The sequence below is a fragment of the Tyto alba genome, unplaced genomic scaffold (assembly GCF_018691265.1).
Source record: "Tyto alba isolate M040663 unplaced genomic scaffold, T.alba_DEE_v4.0 Super-Scaffold_13, whole genome shotgun sequence".
In the NCBI taxonomy this organism is placed as follows: Eukaryota; Metazoa; Chordata; class Aves; order Strigiformes; family Tytonidae; genus Tyto; species Tyto alba.
In genome coordinates, this window is record NW_024881275.1 from 32,613,835 (window position 1) to 32,628,956 (window position 15,122).

Below are 15,122 nucleotides of genomic sequence, written 5' to 3' on the forward strand. Positions count from 1 at the left end.
ATAGACGTTACGTAGTTTACAAGTGCAGGGATGGTCCAGTGATAGTGTCTGTGTTACATTTCACTTGCTGCTTTTGCCCGGAGTGGTTTATGACTTGGTTAATAACAAGATTCACTGTTTATTCTTCCCTAAATTAAATCTTTTTTTTTTTTTTTTCCAGACCTAGTAATGCCATTAAATTAACCTGAAATAATAATAAAAAAAATGTTTGCAAAGAACAGAAGAACTATATAGCCCCCAGATTATAATGGATGTTGGTGATTTAACCTTAAATAGATGTTGTACTTCCCTTGTGCTTTCTGCTGTATAGATTTTGACCCACACACCCTTGCATCTGTTATTTGTTGGAGAAAGTTCTTTGGAATGTTATCAGATTTCCTTGTCTTTGGTTTTATAGGGCTTTATGTTTTTCCTTGAAAAGAATTTTACAGCTAATGTATTAATTTCATAACTAAATATAGCATTAAACTGCACAACCAAATAATTTAAGGCAGTTTGCTGATATTAGGGACAGTTTTCTTGAAATACCTGACTTTGAATGCTAAATGGGTAAGATGAAAAATTAGAGTTCTCATTCTATGCTCTGTTAGGCTCAAAACACTTTATCTTTCCATTTTTTCCTAATGTATGTTGCTGGATTTTTATTTCATGTAGATAAGGAATCATTTTTCAATCCCATTAAATATTTTTGAGGAAGGAAGATGTTTAGGAACTGCTTCACCAGAAAATGAATTCAACATTCCATTGTCCTCTTACAGGTACGTTACTGCATTCTTCTTTTAGCATGGAATATGTTTATATGTTGTTGATCATTGTATCCATACTGTTATGCTAAACAAAAAAAAGTTTCCCTTTGCTACTTAATACTGTAATTAATACTGTACTGTTCTTGGGTAGGATCTTCTTAGAGCATCTAATCTGAGTTAAACAGAATACTATTTCTTATATTGGAAGTCTTTTGAAATCCATTTTACCAAACAAATTAGCTAAATTACTTTAAATCCAAGCAAAGGTACTTCTGGAACATGGTGACTGCTATCCACACAGTACAGACCTTTTTTCTTAGTGGAGGAATGTCCAGTGATGTGTTACAACTTTTTTTTTTTTTTAAGGCTCTTCTCGTTTTTGTGATTCTGAAGTAAAAAATTGAAACTAATACAATTAAACTCTATCACAGAGGTAGAAAAAGGCTTGTCAACCTTAGAACGACTTGACTTCCAGCATAGCTATGCCATTAGCACCTTCAAGCTAATACCCACTTAAAACTACAGTGAGTTTGTATGTATAATTTAGTTTAGCTGTCACCAGCTTTTAGGCAGATAAGTTTGCTTTGATTGTTTTTTATTACAGAGACTTTTTCCTTCTGTTTTCCCTCAAACACTCTATTTTTTTTAAGTTGACAACTTTGTATCTTTTTTGTTAAATAAGTAACACTTTACTGTAGATAAGTTCATTAATACTTCTAACTATCTGTATTTTATTTAATAAGGTTTAGTGACATTCTGATTCATTGCACAGATATATGGGTAAGTTCCACTAAGCAGTCAGGAAATGATTGCTAACAAAAATGTTCAGCCAAGAAGCAGCTGATTGGATTAAAGCAGTTGTCTTACAAAAACCATGTGTGTAAATAATCCATAAACCTGATGCTTTATGTGACTGGAAAAATGTGCACTTTCTGCACATCTGTCATAAGAGTGAATTGTTTATCCAGAGATTTTGCTTGGAGCAGGAATATAGCAGCACTTGTAAGGAAGTTCAATAGTTTCTTCATAAGAATCTCCAACACTCCCGTCTTTGCAAGGGAAGTATATGGAGTTATGGAACAAAAATCCCAACTGGTACAATTTTATGATTTTTTTGGGATCCAGACCACCTTTTGCTTCCTCCTTTAAGTGAGAGAGAGGCTGGCAGTGAATTACTGTCAGAAATCTTCCAAAGTCCAAATAATACTAGAGTGTTTGTGTTGCATAGTATTTTTTCGTAATTGAAAAATTCAATCTCATATTGATTGTTTAAAAAATGTTTTCATTTACAGATCCGTACTGAGTTTGCAACCGCTAGCCAGTGAAAATGGAGTGGATGGAGAATATGATATGTGTGAAGGAATTACATTTGATGAAATTATGAAAAATGTTGATAGTTTATTACAAAGGAAATGCCAGTCTGTGAGGTCAACTAACCACTCACTTATCATCAATATTGTTCCTGTAAAAGACACGTTGACATCTTCATTATATGCAGATGATCAATGGGATTTTCCATATGTTGTTCATTTATGGCCTTCTGTTCTTCTTCGCAATCTTCTTCCTTATCAAATAACTTATTCTGTAGAGGTAATTCTTTAATGTTTAGTTTTTTGATAATGTTTCCCACCTAGGATATGAAAGCTGAGCAGCTGCTTGAAGTATGTTTATAAATGGATATTAAAAGAAAAGGCTTCTGTTAGAGTATTTGTGAAGCAAGTTTACAGATCTTGTAAGGGCAAGTCTGTACCCATTGAAATGGAACAGTATCAGAATGTGAAAAGTGGTGGTATTAATCATTAGTAATAAGTCATAGTTTAGGTACATATGCAAAGTAAAACTTCCACTGTACAAGTTTAGCCTTGTGAGAAAGTAACTTTCTGTTGCTCATGTGCAACTTGAGCCTAATTAAGCAGTGTGGTTTTTCCTGTGAATTGAGTGCTGCAGGTGACATATGTGGGTCAGCCTGTTGTATTATTTTATGTGCTGTCACTGACTTTTAGCAGTAGCATGCTTTTAAGGAATTTTCACAGGCCTCCATTTTTGCCAGGTTTTGGCTTGAATTGCAGCCTAGTGTCAGATGTTATATTCTTGTCAGATGAAATTAAATGATTAGGTGCACTTTGACAGTTAATAGGCATTCATTCCAGGGCCAGATGAGAGCCAGTCTCAAGTAAAACACCTAGAACATATATGTACAGTGTGAACATTGGTTCCTCAGTACTAAATGTTTCATTCTGTGGATCTGCTATCATTGTGTCCCACTGCTTACTGATGTAGACTTAGGATAATAGAAATATAGATGGGAGACACTGAAACACTTTTTTTTTCAGTTGGTCTTAATATTTAGTATTTTGACTCAAATAGTAGAATTTAATCATTAAATATGTCACAAATTCACAATTACCAGAGCCTAGTGACCATGGCCTCTACCAAATGTATGAAAGTAACAGGCTCTTTTCTGTATGTCTCTTACAAATTTAAATTTAGTGAAAGAAATACCAATTTGAGGAAATCTGTCATTTCAGCATGTTTGTGTTTTGAATTTGGTGACAGATTGGGGTTTTTTTGTGTTAAATATTGATGACTATGCATCGGGTTTTTTTCCTGTAAAATGTTGTATTGGGGTAGATGTTTAAGAATGTAACATAATTAAATAGCATAAAAAGCATTATAAAATTTTGCCTAAATACCTTGTATCTTAATTTTTCAAAGCTAGCTAGAAAATAAAAGCAGATACGATTTTTGAGTGTGACTTATGTAAATGTACACTGTTCTTTTTTTTTTAAAGGGAAATGGAAACAAATATGACACTCTACAAGAAGGATGTTCAGCCCAGATTCATAATGCAGTCTTGGATCAAACAAAACTAGATTTACAGTTGCTTAACTATCTTGATCAAAACTGGAAAAGTGAGTACCATATAAAAAGCAGTCTACCTGATATCAGCTTCACAACGTTTTACTGCATCACGGAGTTGGATAAGACTGAGCTGGATATTGCTGTCCACGTGACCTACACAACGGGGCAGGTGGTTATAGCAATTCACAGTCCATACTGGATGGTAAATAAAACTGGTCGAATGTTGCAATACAAAGCTGATGGTATTCACCGCAAGCATCCACCAGATTACAAAAAGCCGCTCCTTTTTTCTTTCCAGCCCAAAAACTTCCTCCAAAATAACAAGGTATTGTATTTTATAAAACCTGACAGCTCTGTTCTCCCCTATGTTGTTGTACAAAAGCATTTTTAGACTTTGGAAGTTATCTACAGTACGCTATGCTCTGTAAAGGGCATGAAACCTACAATATCTCTGTCTAGAGGCAATATTTTAAATAAGTGTGTTGTCAGATATGCTTGAGATGAGAAACTTACATAATTAAAGGTATTGTTAAGAAAGAGATTCTTGTCTTTGAGATGAATAAAATTCACTGAGAAATGTTTCCTAAATAAAAGAATTTCATTTATTCCATTAAACTGCATCAATAAAGGCCCTATATTCCAAATAAGACGTAGAAATTGTGTAAGAAATATAAAGCTGTGGTACTTGAAAGATGAATGCTACTTGGAAAATGAATACTTGCAGTGGTAGTTGGTAGATTGGGTCTGAGTTGGTAGTAAGCTAAGGTTATGATGCAGTTTACCATTTGAGTCTGCTATGAGTTTTTAATGCTGATTTTTACTGATGGATGAATGATATGACAGAGTTTACAATACTGTTGATTTGCCTTTGGGATTTTAATTGTGATGAATTTTGGAAAGGATCCTTATGTGGTTGTGTCCTCTGGAGTATCTTACACTTATAATGCTCATTCAACATAGATAATAACTAAGCGTGTAGAAAACATCTTTGAGACGATACTGGCAATTGTTATGTCTTGATTTTTTAATAGAAACACCAGTATTTCCAGTATGCACTTATATTTATGTATATATATATGCACACTTTATATATGATTTTAAATGTTGTCAGTGTGTAAATTGAATATTAATTGAGGGTCCTTCTTCACAGGTGCAACTTATGGTAACTGACAGTGAACTGTCTGATCAGTTTTCACTGGACACCGTTGGAAGTCACGGTTCTGTGAAATGCAAGAGTCATAAAAAGGAATATCAAGTGAGTTAAACTTATGTCTCAAATTCATTACTTTCAGGAGATACAAATGAGGTAAGAAAATAACAGCCTACTTCTGACAATGTCTTTCTTTTCACAGGTTGGTGTCACCATAAACAATAGCAGTTTTAATATTACTAGAATTGTGACTTTCACTCCATTTTTTATGATCTCAAATAGAAGCAAATACACTTTGGAAGTAGCTGAAGAGGGCAAGGAAAAGTGGATTCCTATTGTTTTACAACAGGTAAACTTATAAAGGGAGCTATTCTGAGTTGTTTCTCTAAGGAGAAATAAAAACAAAATTTGATTGAATACTCATTGATGGAAAATATGAGCCATGTAGAGTGTTCAGTGACAATGTCTGAATATAGCGTGCTTTTACAGTAAATTATCTGTGTTCTCTTACCTTTTCTCTCTGTTTTAGGACATACTGTAAAGCTGATTTACATTGTAATTGGAATATTTACTCTGTTATCTGCTTCATAAACAGTATGAAAAAAAGACCTGTATTGTTACTGTATGAAACTTCTGTTCAGTATTTGCAGTGGTAGCTGAGAGTGGATTGGCTGACCTGGTACATGTCATGCCACTTTCATATAGGAAGGAAATCCCTCGTGTGGATCAGTTCAGATAGCCCCAAACTGTTCTTCTGGGACTAGTCTGACCACTGTGTTTTCGTGCTTAATTCATCATTTCTAGAGAGGGATTACTGGCCCCCAGGCCAAATGGTGTGGAAATGTCTTTTGAGATTTTGTCAACGCTGCAGAGGTCAAGACTGTTGCAGACTGACTATGCAGGTTGGCTGTTTGCACTGTAGTGTCCCACAATTATGTTTTGTATGTGTTTTGAGGCCACCATACTTTCCTTCAGGTCACGTAGGAAAAGCAGCACCTGTTTGGGGTAGTGTTGGAGGTCTATGAAAGCTGAAGGTGATCGATACTGCATTCTAGAAAGAGTGAAATCTCCCTCCTTCCCTTCCAGTGAGTCTTGAAGAGAGCATATCCAAAACAGAGACAGAGTTTAGCCTAACAAGTAGTGTGGTTGGGGGCCCTCTCAATTTTCTTTGGCATTGTAGATACTTCAAGTGGTTACCAAAAATGCTTGCAAACTAAAATACCAAGGTTAAAATAATATTTTAAATCAGATTCATAGCCAGATCTTTGTTACATTTTTGGTAACTTGAACAGATGCTCAAGTGTGCATTTTTCCTTTAATGTTTATGGAAGAGAAATACCATTTAAATATCATTATTTCAATTTATGTAATCAATACTAGTTTGCTTGCTTTTTGTTGTTATTGTTCCATTGTGATTTTTAAGTGTACACAATGATGTCTGGATCTTTGAGTGTTTAAGTCAGTTCAACTTTCCATAATGCTTATCATTATTTTAAAAAATGTTTCTTTGCTTTTACTCAAAAATATGCTGTTTCTCATAAGCCTACATATTTGTTCTATTTCCTAATATTCTTATGTTCCTCTGAACCAAACTTTTGTTTAACTCTACATAGTTTTTGGGTTCTTTACATTCATGATTCCTCATCTAGTTCATTGATAAAACTCTGAAATGACAAAGGCTCATGTGTAGCAGCATGGGCCACTTCATATCTAATGTCTTATGCTGAGAAAATACAGTCAGATTTTATTACTTCTTGTTGTTCTGTGGTATTTGATATAGAATTGTTCATAGAATAAATTGAATTATTTTACAGGAACTTTTGAAATTTTCTGTAAAAACTATTCAGAGGTAGTAGTTTTGCAAAGTCAAATGCATCACTATATATATAATCTCTGGTTATTCTGTGTTGGCTGTTTTATTGATATGCTTACAGAATTTTCTAGCTTTTCCCACAAGCATCATTGTTTCTCAGGTGTTTTATAATTGTATTAATTGATTTTAGTCTCCTTTCAGTTATCAGATATCAAAGGAGGACTTCATAGTTTTTAAGTTCACTCCTAATATCTTTTGAAAGATTAGGTATGGCAGTTTTATCAAACGGAGTAGTAGAAGTCAACAGAGGAATCTGTATCCCGTTCTAAATTATTCCAAACTTCACTCCCAAAACTGCTTTCCTTTCCACCTTGTGTTGATATTTTCCCTTTTGTTAAGAAGTCTGTAAAAATCTGTGTTGTGGTAGTTAAGTCTGCCAAGATGTCCATTTGTAACCTAGTTGTTCAATCCAGAATTTCTTATTTCTTCTAAATTTAGGTAGAGTCCAGCCACTATTGGTCTATCTTTGGGCATCCAGGACTGATTTCGGGGAATAAGTTCCCATCCGATCCTGCTCCTGAGATATAGAACATTCCTATCCAGATAACCTATTTTTTTTTTTTTTTTATTAATGCCTGTGATTTTTTTGAGTACTTCTCACTTTAGTCTTTTACATTAGGTTGATCTTGAAAAAAAACAAACTTGTTGAAATGTTAATTTGTATCTTGGCTTGCTCCCCTCTCCCCCCATTCTATTTTTGTCATTTTAAGTTAAGCAGGGTCCTTCTTGCTACTTTTCTCTTTTATCCACTCTTATTTCTTGGTGGCAGATAGCCCGTCTTCTCAGGGAAAAAAGCAACCCTTGTGTAGAACCTATCGCCTCTTGACATGCCTCTTGTCTGGAAAGCAGTTGATCTGTCTGAAACTTTAATTACTATTTATAGAAAAATCCACTGTTCTTCAAAGATTGTAATAGAAGTTGTTGGATGGTGATTTGTATAAAGGTGCTGCCAAGGACAGTCCTTCAAAATACATATAGCACAAGACACTTGAATAAGATACATCCTCAGAGAAAGAAAGAAAAAGAAAAAGAAATAAAGAAAGAAGGAGGGAAGGAAACAAAGGAAGGAAAGAGAGAGAGAAAGAAGAAAGAAAAGAAAGAAAGAAAAGAAAGAGAAAGAAAGAGAAGAAAGAAAGAGAAGAAAGAAAGAAAGAAAGAAAGAAAGAAAGAAAGAAAGAAAGAAAGAAAGAAAGAAAGAAAGAAAGAAAGAAAGAAAGAAAGAAAGAAAGAAAGAAAGAAAGAAAGAAAGAAAGAAAGAAAGAAAGAAAGAAAGAAAGAAAGAAAGAAAGAAAGAAAGAAAGAAAGAAAGAAAGAAAGAGAGAGAGAAAGAGAGAGAGAAAGAGAGAGAGAAGGAAAGAGAGAAGGAAAGAGAGAAGGAAAGAGAGAAGGAAAGAGAGAAGGAAAGAGAGAAGGAAAGAGAGAAGGAAAGAGAGAAGGAAAGAGAGAAGGAAAGAGAGAAGGAAAGAGAGAAGGAAAGAGAGAAGGAAAGAGAGAAGGAAAGAGAAGGAAAGAGAGAAGGAAAGAGAGAAGGAAAGAGAGAAGGAAAGAAAGAGAGAAAGAAAAAAAGAGAGAAAGAGAGAAAAAGAAAAAATTGCCAAAGACTGTACGTGAGGCTACAGCTAATTATAAAGATCCTATTATGGCTGGAGATTGTTGTGTAAATATGATATCTAGTGGAGCACTTAGCAAGTGTGCAGCAAAACACTTGGAAACAGCATAATTTTGTGACACATTCTGTGGCTAAAGACTATTACAAAAATTTATTTTTCAGTTCTTCATGGTTGATTCTGTAACTTCTTTTTAGCCAATCCTTTTTACTTACGTTGGTTTTAATTTTAAACCTTGATTTACTGTTGACTGATTCTCCTCGAATTTCCCTGGAGCTCTCTTAATTTCCATGTTGAGACTAACTTCGTATGTTTTATACTAATTTACAAGACAATTTAAATTTCCTTTGTCTGTAGGATACATTGATGTAGATAACACCTTCAATCTTGCTGTTTAACTATATTTTTTTCCTTTGTCTTCCTGCTTCCTGTGGTGTGAGAAACAATGGGAAAGGGAACTTAGTGGCATGGTAAGTTGGTGAACTAGTCTTTCACCATTGAAGATTTGATTCTAGGATTCAGACACAGTTAAATATCAACATCTTATTTATTAATCAATGTTGAAGAAAGATGCTCCTGAAGTTTTGGATGTTGCAGGTGAACAGTTTGAAATACAGGAAAACTGGTCTATCTAGACAGACTTTGGCTCTTGCTGGTTGGGAGTTAATCATAGCTTATTCCCATGGCAGGACTCTTTTAATTAGTTGGAAACTTTTCATTAATTACAATTAAAATTTGTCTTCCTTGCCTCTTTGTCTAATCCATTTGGCATGGATGTGTAAACTACTGAAGAGAGATTGTGGAATTTTTAAACCCAAAATGGCTGTGTTTTCAATTGATGTGAATAACAGAACGGGGTCTTCGATTTAGCTGTGTAATGCTTCATGTTTTATTTATATATGTTTTATACCCACATATATATGTGTGTGTATATATGTATGTGTATATGTATTTATATATATATATATATAAATTATTTCAAAAGAACAACTAGTATGCTAATGTCTTGCATACTCAAGTTACTATGGGGTGTATTTATGCTAATATTCCTTTTTGTCATTGATTGTCACTGTAAGATTGATTTGTACTTTATACTTGTTTGTCAGGAGGTCTGTTAATGTAAGAACAGTTTTGTCAACTGATTTTTTTTTTTTCCTTTTTTTTTTTTTTTTTTTTTTTTAAACAAGCTTGACCATTTCAGTGTTGTAGCCGTGCTCAGCTCTGGATTTCCTATCCATTATCCATTTTAAATCTGCTTCTCCATGTGAATATGAAGTGTTACTGTTTTCACTTTTAGCCCCTTCACTTCTCGGTTTCTTCACTATAGTCTTAATTATTTCTGAGTTCCTTTCAGTTTATTGTATTCAGGTAAGTAATTACTTTTAGGTTTTTTAATAAAGTTTCTGATCCAACTCGCTACACCTTTGGGTAGAATTTTACTAGATGAACTGTGGGCTAAAGTGAATGCCATTTAACATCTAGTTTGTTCTCATTTTCAAATATCTGATTATTTTTTCCTAGTGCATTCCTTTTTGGCCTGAAAGTGATGCCAACAAACTGCTTGTTAGAGTTGAAAATTCTGATCTCCCCCCAAAGAAGATAAATTTTGATAAGCAAGAAAACTGTCTGCTACTGCATTTGGATAACAAGGTAAATGGTTGCCTTCAGGAATTAGGTAAAACAACATGAATAACTGTTTCCATTCTCAAAAATTTCTGTCTTCCAATACAACCAAGTATTGCAGAACCTTAGCTGGGGAAAATATTATTTATATAAGAGTGCATTATTCTCATGTTCATGCTGTCTTTACTTTGTGTGTACACACATATATAAGTAGATGTTTTGTTTTAAGCGCTTTTCTGCAAAGCAGATTTATAGAAGTAGAAACGGAGATTGTTTTGGTAGTGTTCTCTAGCTGGGGCTGAGAAATATTTACATTAGTTCTAAAGTAACATTAAGTTATGTTGAAAAGTATTTTTGATTCCACTAGATTTACATCTATGTTGCATATAGTCTCTTCTAGCTGTAGTTTTTAAATATATGAGTGTTTTAATAGTAGAATATTTTGGAGAACAGTCATGCATATGAATGGTTCAAGGGAGATTCCTCTAATACCAGCCTAAATGTTTACAGTAGAAAACTCCTTCATAGTTTCGATTACTAAGTGCAGTGCCTAGTAGTTAGACCAGGGAAGTATTTTAAAGATATATTAAAACAGGTTGTTTATCTGACTGATGGTTTTATCTTATGAGAGTAAAAGTTTTCTGAAATATTTAAATTACATTTGCTTTATTATAAATTCATTACACTGTTATTTACTTTGTAATTTTTACATCTGATAGCTTGGAGGAATTACAGTGGATGTTAATCTGACTGAACATTCTACAGTGATTACCTTTTCTAATTACCACGATGGCGCTGCTCCATTTCTCTTGATAAACCATACTAAAGAGGACATTATTGAGTATGGCCAAAGGTAGGGAAAAAGAGTTTTAGTGTAGATGTCTGCATGGAGACATATGAACTGTTATTTCATGTATTGTAAGCATGCCTATTTCTTAAGAAGCCTATTTTTTTAAGAAATGCTTGCCATGATTTTGTCAGAGCACCCAAAAATCTCCTGTTTTATAAATTGAAGAGAATGAATTTTTAACAGAGCAGTGTTGTGTAGTGCTAGGTGCCTGTTTCTACAAGTAAATAAGCTATTTTGTGAGCTAAAGAAGCTCTCCGGTCTCTGTATGAATTTTGTGGCCTTGCGCTCTACATTCCTTTACATTCCTGGTGGGGGCAAAGCATGTGCTTGGCTTTTCTGGAACTATGCAGGTGCTGACTGTGCAGAATAAGTAACAAATAAGTTGTAAATGTAATTAGATTTGCAACTTACTGTTGTATCATATTTAGTTGAGTTTTAGCTGAAAGAATGGGTTAAAATTTATGGAAGAGATGAAAGAATGGATTGAAAAATGGTTAGGTAGTTGTGTAAATTTTGTCAAGCCAAATGAAAACTAAGAGTATTTTAAAAAAACACAAATTACCTGCAATCAGTGAAAATTTGGTTCTGCATCTGCACGCAGCTATACTGGTTCTGTTACCAAGCTGGAATGTCTTTGTAATGCTTTGCTACTCTATGCAGATACTGTGCAGTGCTGAGAAATGTAAGCATATCTACAGCATTCTTGACCTGTTTCTTTATAAAAGCCAAACAGCCTCTATGTTTTTTTCCTCTCAGTCAGAGCAGTATTTGAAGATACTTACTTGAGAAGAGGAAAAGCTGCTAGTCAAGCAGTTAAGCTTGCAGCTGTATGTTACTGTTTGTCTGAAGAATACAGTCAATTTTTTGAATTGGTTTCTATCTGTAAAGATTAGTAGTTTTTACCTTTTTAGCTAGCTTTTGGGCATCCCTAATATAAATTTAATACATATATATGTAACTATTGTAGAACTGCAGCGAATAGAGTAGAATAAGAATATTTCAGTTGGAAGGGATCCTACAGTAATCACCTAGTCCAAACTGCCTGACCATTTCAAGCTGACCAAAAATTAAAACATGGTATTAAGGGCATTGTCCACATGCCCCTTAAACACTGACAGGCTTGGGGCATCAACCACACATCTAGGAAGCATGTTCCAGGGTTTGACCACCCTCTCGATAAAAAAATGTCCAGTCTAAACCTCCTCAGGCGCAGCTTTGAACCGTTCCCTAGTGTCCTACCACTGGATCCCAGCGAGAAGAGATGAGCACCTTCCTCTCCACTTCCCCTCCTGGGGTAGGCTCCTTTTAGGGAGCTGTAGAAGACAAGTCTGCCGGTTTTTAACTGTATGTGAGGGGGAATAAAATTTAAAATCTGTTTGTCTGAAAATATCCACTGTATCCAGATACTAAACACTTTACTTTTTTCCCTTCAGCAGATCATGTAGGGGAAACCTTTCCTAAACAACGGATTTTGAACACACTTCTCTTCTCATGGAGTATTAATGTTAGGCAGCACAAATCCTGAATTTTCCTTTAAGCTTGTAAGCTCCACTGTAGGTTTTTTTTCTCTGCTTATTGTTTCCCTGTTAATCACAAGTGGGGAAGAAAATCTACTGTGTATACTTTATTTCTAAAGAGTACATATGTATTTTGAAGTATAACTAGAGGTTTTATTATTGTGCTGAGAACAGTTTTGTGTATGTTTTTCATGCACAATGTTGTTTTAAGTTTCCATTTTCATTATTTGAAAAATATAATTGAAGTGTTCTTGTTGAAATGCTAGAATGTAAAAGTCATTGACACAAAATATTCATTGACATTTTAATTTAATACCACTTTGTTCTAGCTCCCTCAGTGAATTGGAGGACTGTCTTCAGCCAAATAAGGCAGTGCTGTATACTTGGGCAGACCCAGCAGGATCTAGAAAACTGAAATGGAAATGTGGAAATAGAACTGAGGAAATTACCCCAAAAGAGGTACGTTTATTATCTAAATCTCCTTTTAACGCTAATTTATTATCGTGTTCATCAGAGTGTGTGTGAAATACCATATGTAATGAGCATGATCAGCAATCTCATATATGAGGTTCAAACAGAACAGTAGCAACACTGTTGGGTGGAGCTTGTGCCAATTAGCATTGTCATCAGTTCAAAAGCATGTGTGTGTGAGAGAGACTGCTGTAAAACTGCGTAATTAAAAATGTTATTCTTTCCCTGTACCTTCAAAAAATGTATTGTTGTTCATGTTGCTAAGACTTGCATTTTTTTGTGGAGTGGAATGATGAAATGGAGTTGTAAAAACTTTTCCTCTCTTCTTCATAGGACAAAATGGAAATACTCAGCCTGGATTGTAGAAAAGTGGTCTATTTAGTTTCATTTTTTGAAGGTTTGCAGCGTATTGTCCTCATCACTGAGGATGAGAATGTATTTAAATTGACATATGAAAGTGTAAAAGCAGAACTAGCAGAACAAGAAATTGTTCTGTCTTTGCAAGATGTTGGAATTTCACTGGTTAATAATTATACAAAGCAAGAGGTGTCCTACATTGGAATTACAAGGTACTGATTTTATGTGCAACAGTCTAAAATGTTTAACTTCAGGTATTTTCACTCACTGAATTTTATTTTGGAGTGTGATGGAAGAGGAAAAAGAGGTCTGGGTAAGAGTATTTAGAACTAAATCATTATGTTTTCCTGTTGTAAAGAGAAATATTTTCACTGTGTTTTATATTATTGTATATGCTTTCTCTGTTTGGATGTACATTTGCAACACATAATTGTAACTCTGTGTGGAGAACTTCCCAGTACATTGAACAGAAGTATTCTCTGCCCATGTAGTCTGGGATGTGGTAATAGAGTTTTAAGGAGTAGGATCTGTGGGTAGTTCATGTCAGTGGATTTTTTCCATCTTCATTACAGAAACAAGTTGCTGAATTCTGCCTTGAAAATTTTGATGCAGTAGCAGCATCTAGTTCTTTTTATTTTTTATTGAGAAATTATGGCAACTTCAAGGCTCTAATACTTTGGGTTTTCTACTATAACACTGCAGAGGGAAGCAGAAAAGAAACTATGTAATGGTTTAAGAAATGTGTGCTATCATATATTCAAACAGGGGCTTTATAGAATGCTTAAGGGACACTCGTATGTCATTGCCATCCGCACACTTCTGTATATTCATAGCCATGAGGTTGCTAGAGTGAGGCTTTTTCTCTTAATTCTTTGCACCACACGGCAAAACAAACAAGCCAAAACTTCACATACATATATATTTCACATACATCTGTCATTTACAAAGAAAATACCAATCCTTGCCCTCACCTGAGAAATTGAGATCTGATAACTATCTAGACAGTGGAAACACTCTATTAAATGTGTCAGCTAATTGCCTAGATTCAAAGTAGTATTGAGATTTCACTAAGTGTTTTTTGGAAGCAGTCATCCATAGTTAGTCATCTAGCAGTGCTTATAATTGGTATTGTTTTCTCATTAAACCCAGGTGGAAATCAAACTCCTGAAAGGTCTTTCTGAGGATAAGAGATTATTTCTTGGGTGGGGTGAAGAAAACCCCATTGTTCAGAATGTTCCCATTTGTGTATGTCTTGCTATAAAAAGAACAGAAAAGGCAGTTTGTATCTAACTTGATGCAGAAACAAGTTTCACCATGCCAGTTCTGGGATCACAACACACACACCAAAAAAAAAAAAAAAAAAAAAAAAAAAAAAGCAAGAAGGAGGGGGTGGGGCAAGGGAGGAAAGAAAGAGAAAACTCCCATCAGTTTTAAGGTAGTAGTCTTATTTTGTAGCTGTTTTGCCCTTCAGCTCACCTTTGTTTTTTATGGTGGTTCTGCCATTGATGTGTCTGAACACAGACACAGATGTGTCTCAAAGAGATGGCTGTGTCTGGAGAGGTATGAGTTTATGGGCTACAGAGTAACTTGGGGAAAGAAGAAATACCCTCCACCTCTCTGACAGTGTCAGTTGGTGCTTTATCTGTCATGTGCCTTTGGTTTGACTGGAAGGTGAAATCAGACATGAGAGCTTTTCACGGAAGCAGTTGAGTTAAGCAGAAAAGAATCCGGTGCCCTTTACAGATGATTAATTATTCTCTTGTTCTATTTATAATAAGAAACAAAATAAAGGAATGATTTTGGGATACCATTAAAAAGAAAAAACCCCAACAACACAGCAAACAAAAAAAAAACGGGAAAGCCTTCATCATAAAATTGGTAGAGGAAAAAATTACCATGTATTCATTTAGACGGAAAGAGTAAAGAAACTAGCTATCAAAAATAAGAGGTAGTTCAGGAGGCATTTAATCATGGCTTGAAGTTCTCAATTGCTGGTAAATTCAGCTATGTCAAAACACAGGCAAGAGTAAATGCAGTAAACTACATTGAGACTGTAGAATAATGTT

At 34.6% G+C, this 15,122-nt stretch overlaps 1 protein-coding gene across 6 annotated transcripts in view; it reads left to right on the forward strand.

Annotated features, from left to right (window-relative positions):
- VPS13A (vacuolar protein sorting 13 homolog A) overlaps positions 1-15,122 on the forward strand; it is a 112,081-nt gene that overhangs the window by 65,861 nt on the left and 31,098 nt on the right. For 4 of the 6 annotated variants that reach the window (XM_042787877.1, XM_042787881.1, XM_042787879.1 and 1 more), the window contains 10 exons: positions 655-758; positions 2,039-2,336; positions 3,538-3,933; positions 4,759-4,863; positions 4,961-5,107; positions 8,670-8,708; positions 9,760-9,888; positions 10,581-10,714; positions 12,558-12,687; positions 13,033-13,268. In XM_042787877.1, coding sequence (XP_042643811.1) covers positions 655-758; positions 2,039-2,336; positions 3,538-3,933; positions 4,759-4,863; positions 4,961-5,107; positions 8,670-8,708; positions 9,760-9,888; positions 10,581-10,714; positions 12,558-12,687; positions 13,033-13,268 — 1,718 coding nt within the window. The remainder of the gene's footprint in view (positions 1-654; positions 759-2,038; positions 2,337-3,537; positions 3,934-4,758; positions 4,864-4,960; positions 5,108-8,669; positions 8,709-9,759; positions 9,889-10,580; positions 10,715-12,557; positions 12,688-13,032; positions 13,269-15,122) is intronic. The other 2 variants (XM_042787878.1, XM_042787882.1) reach the window with 1 other exon arrangement.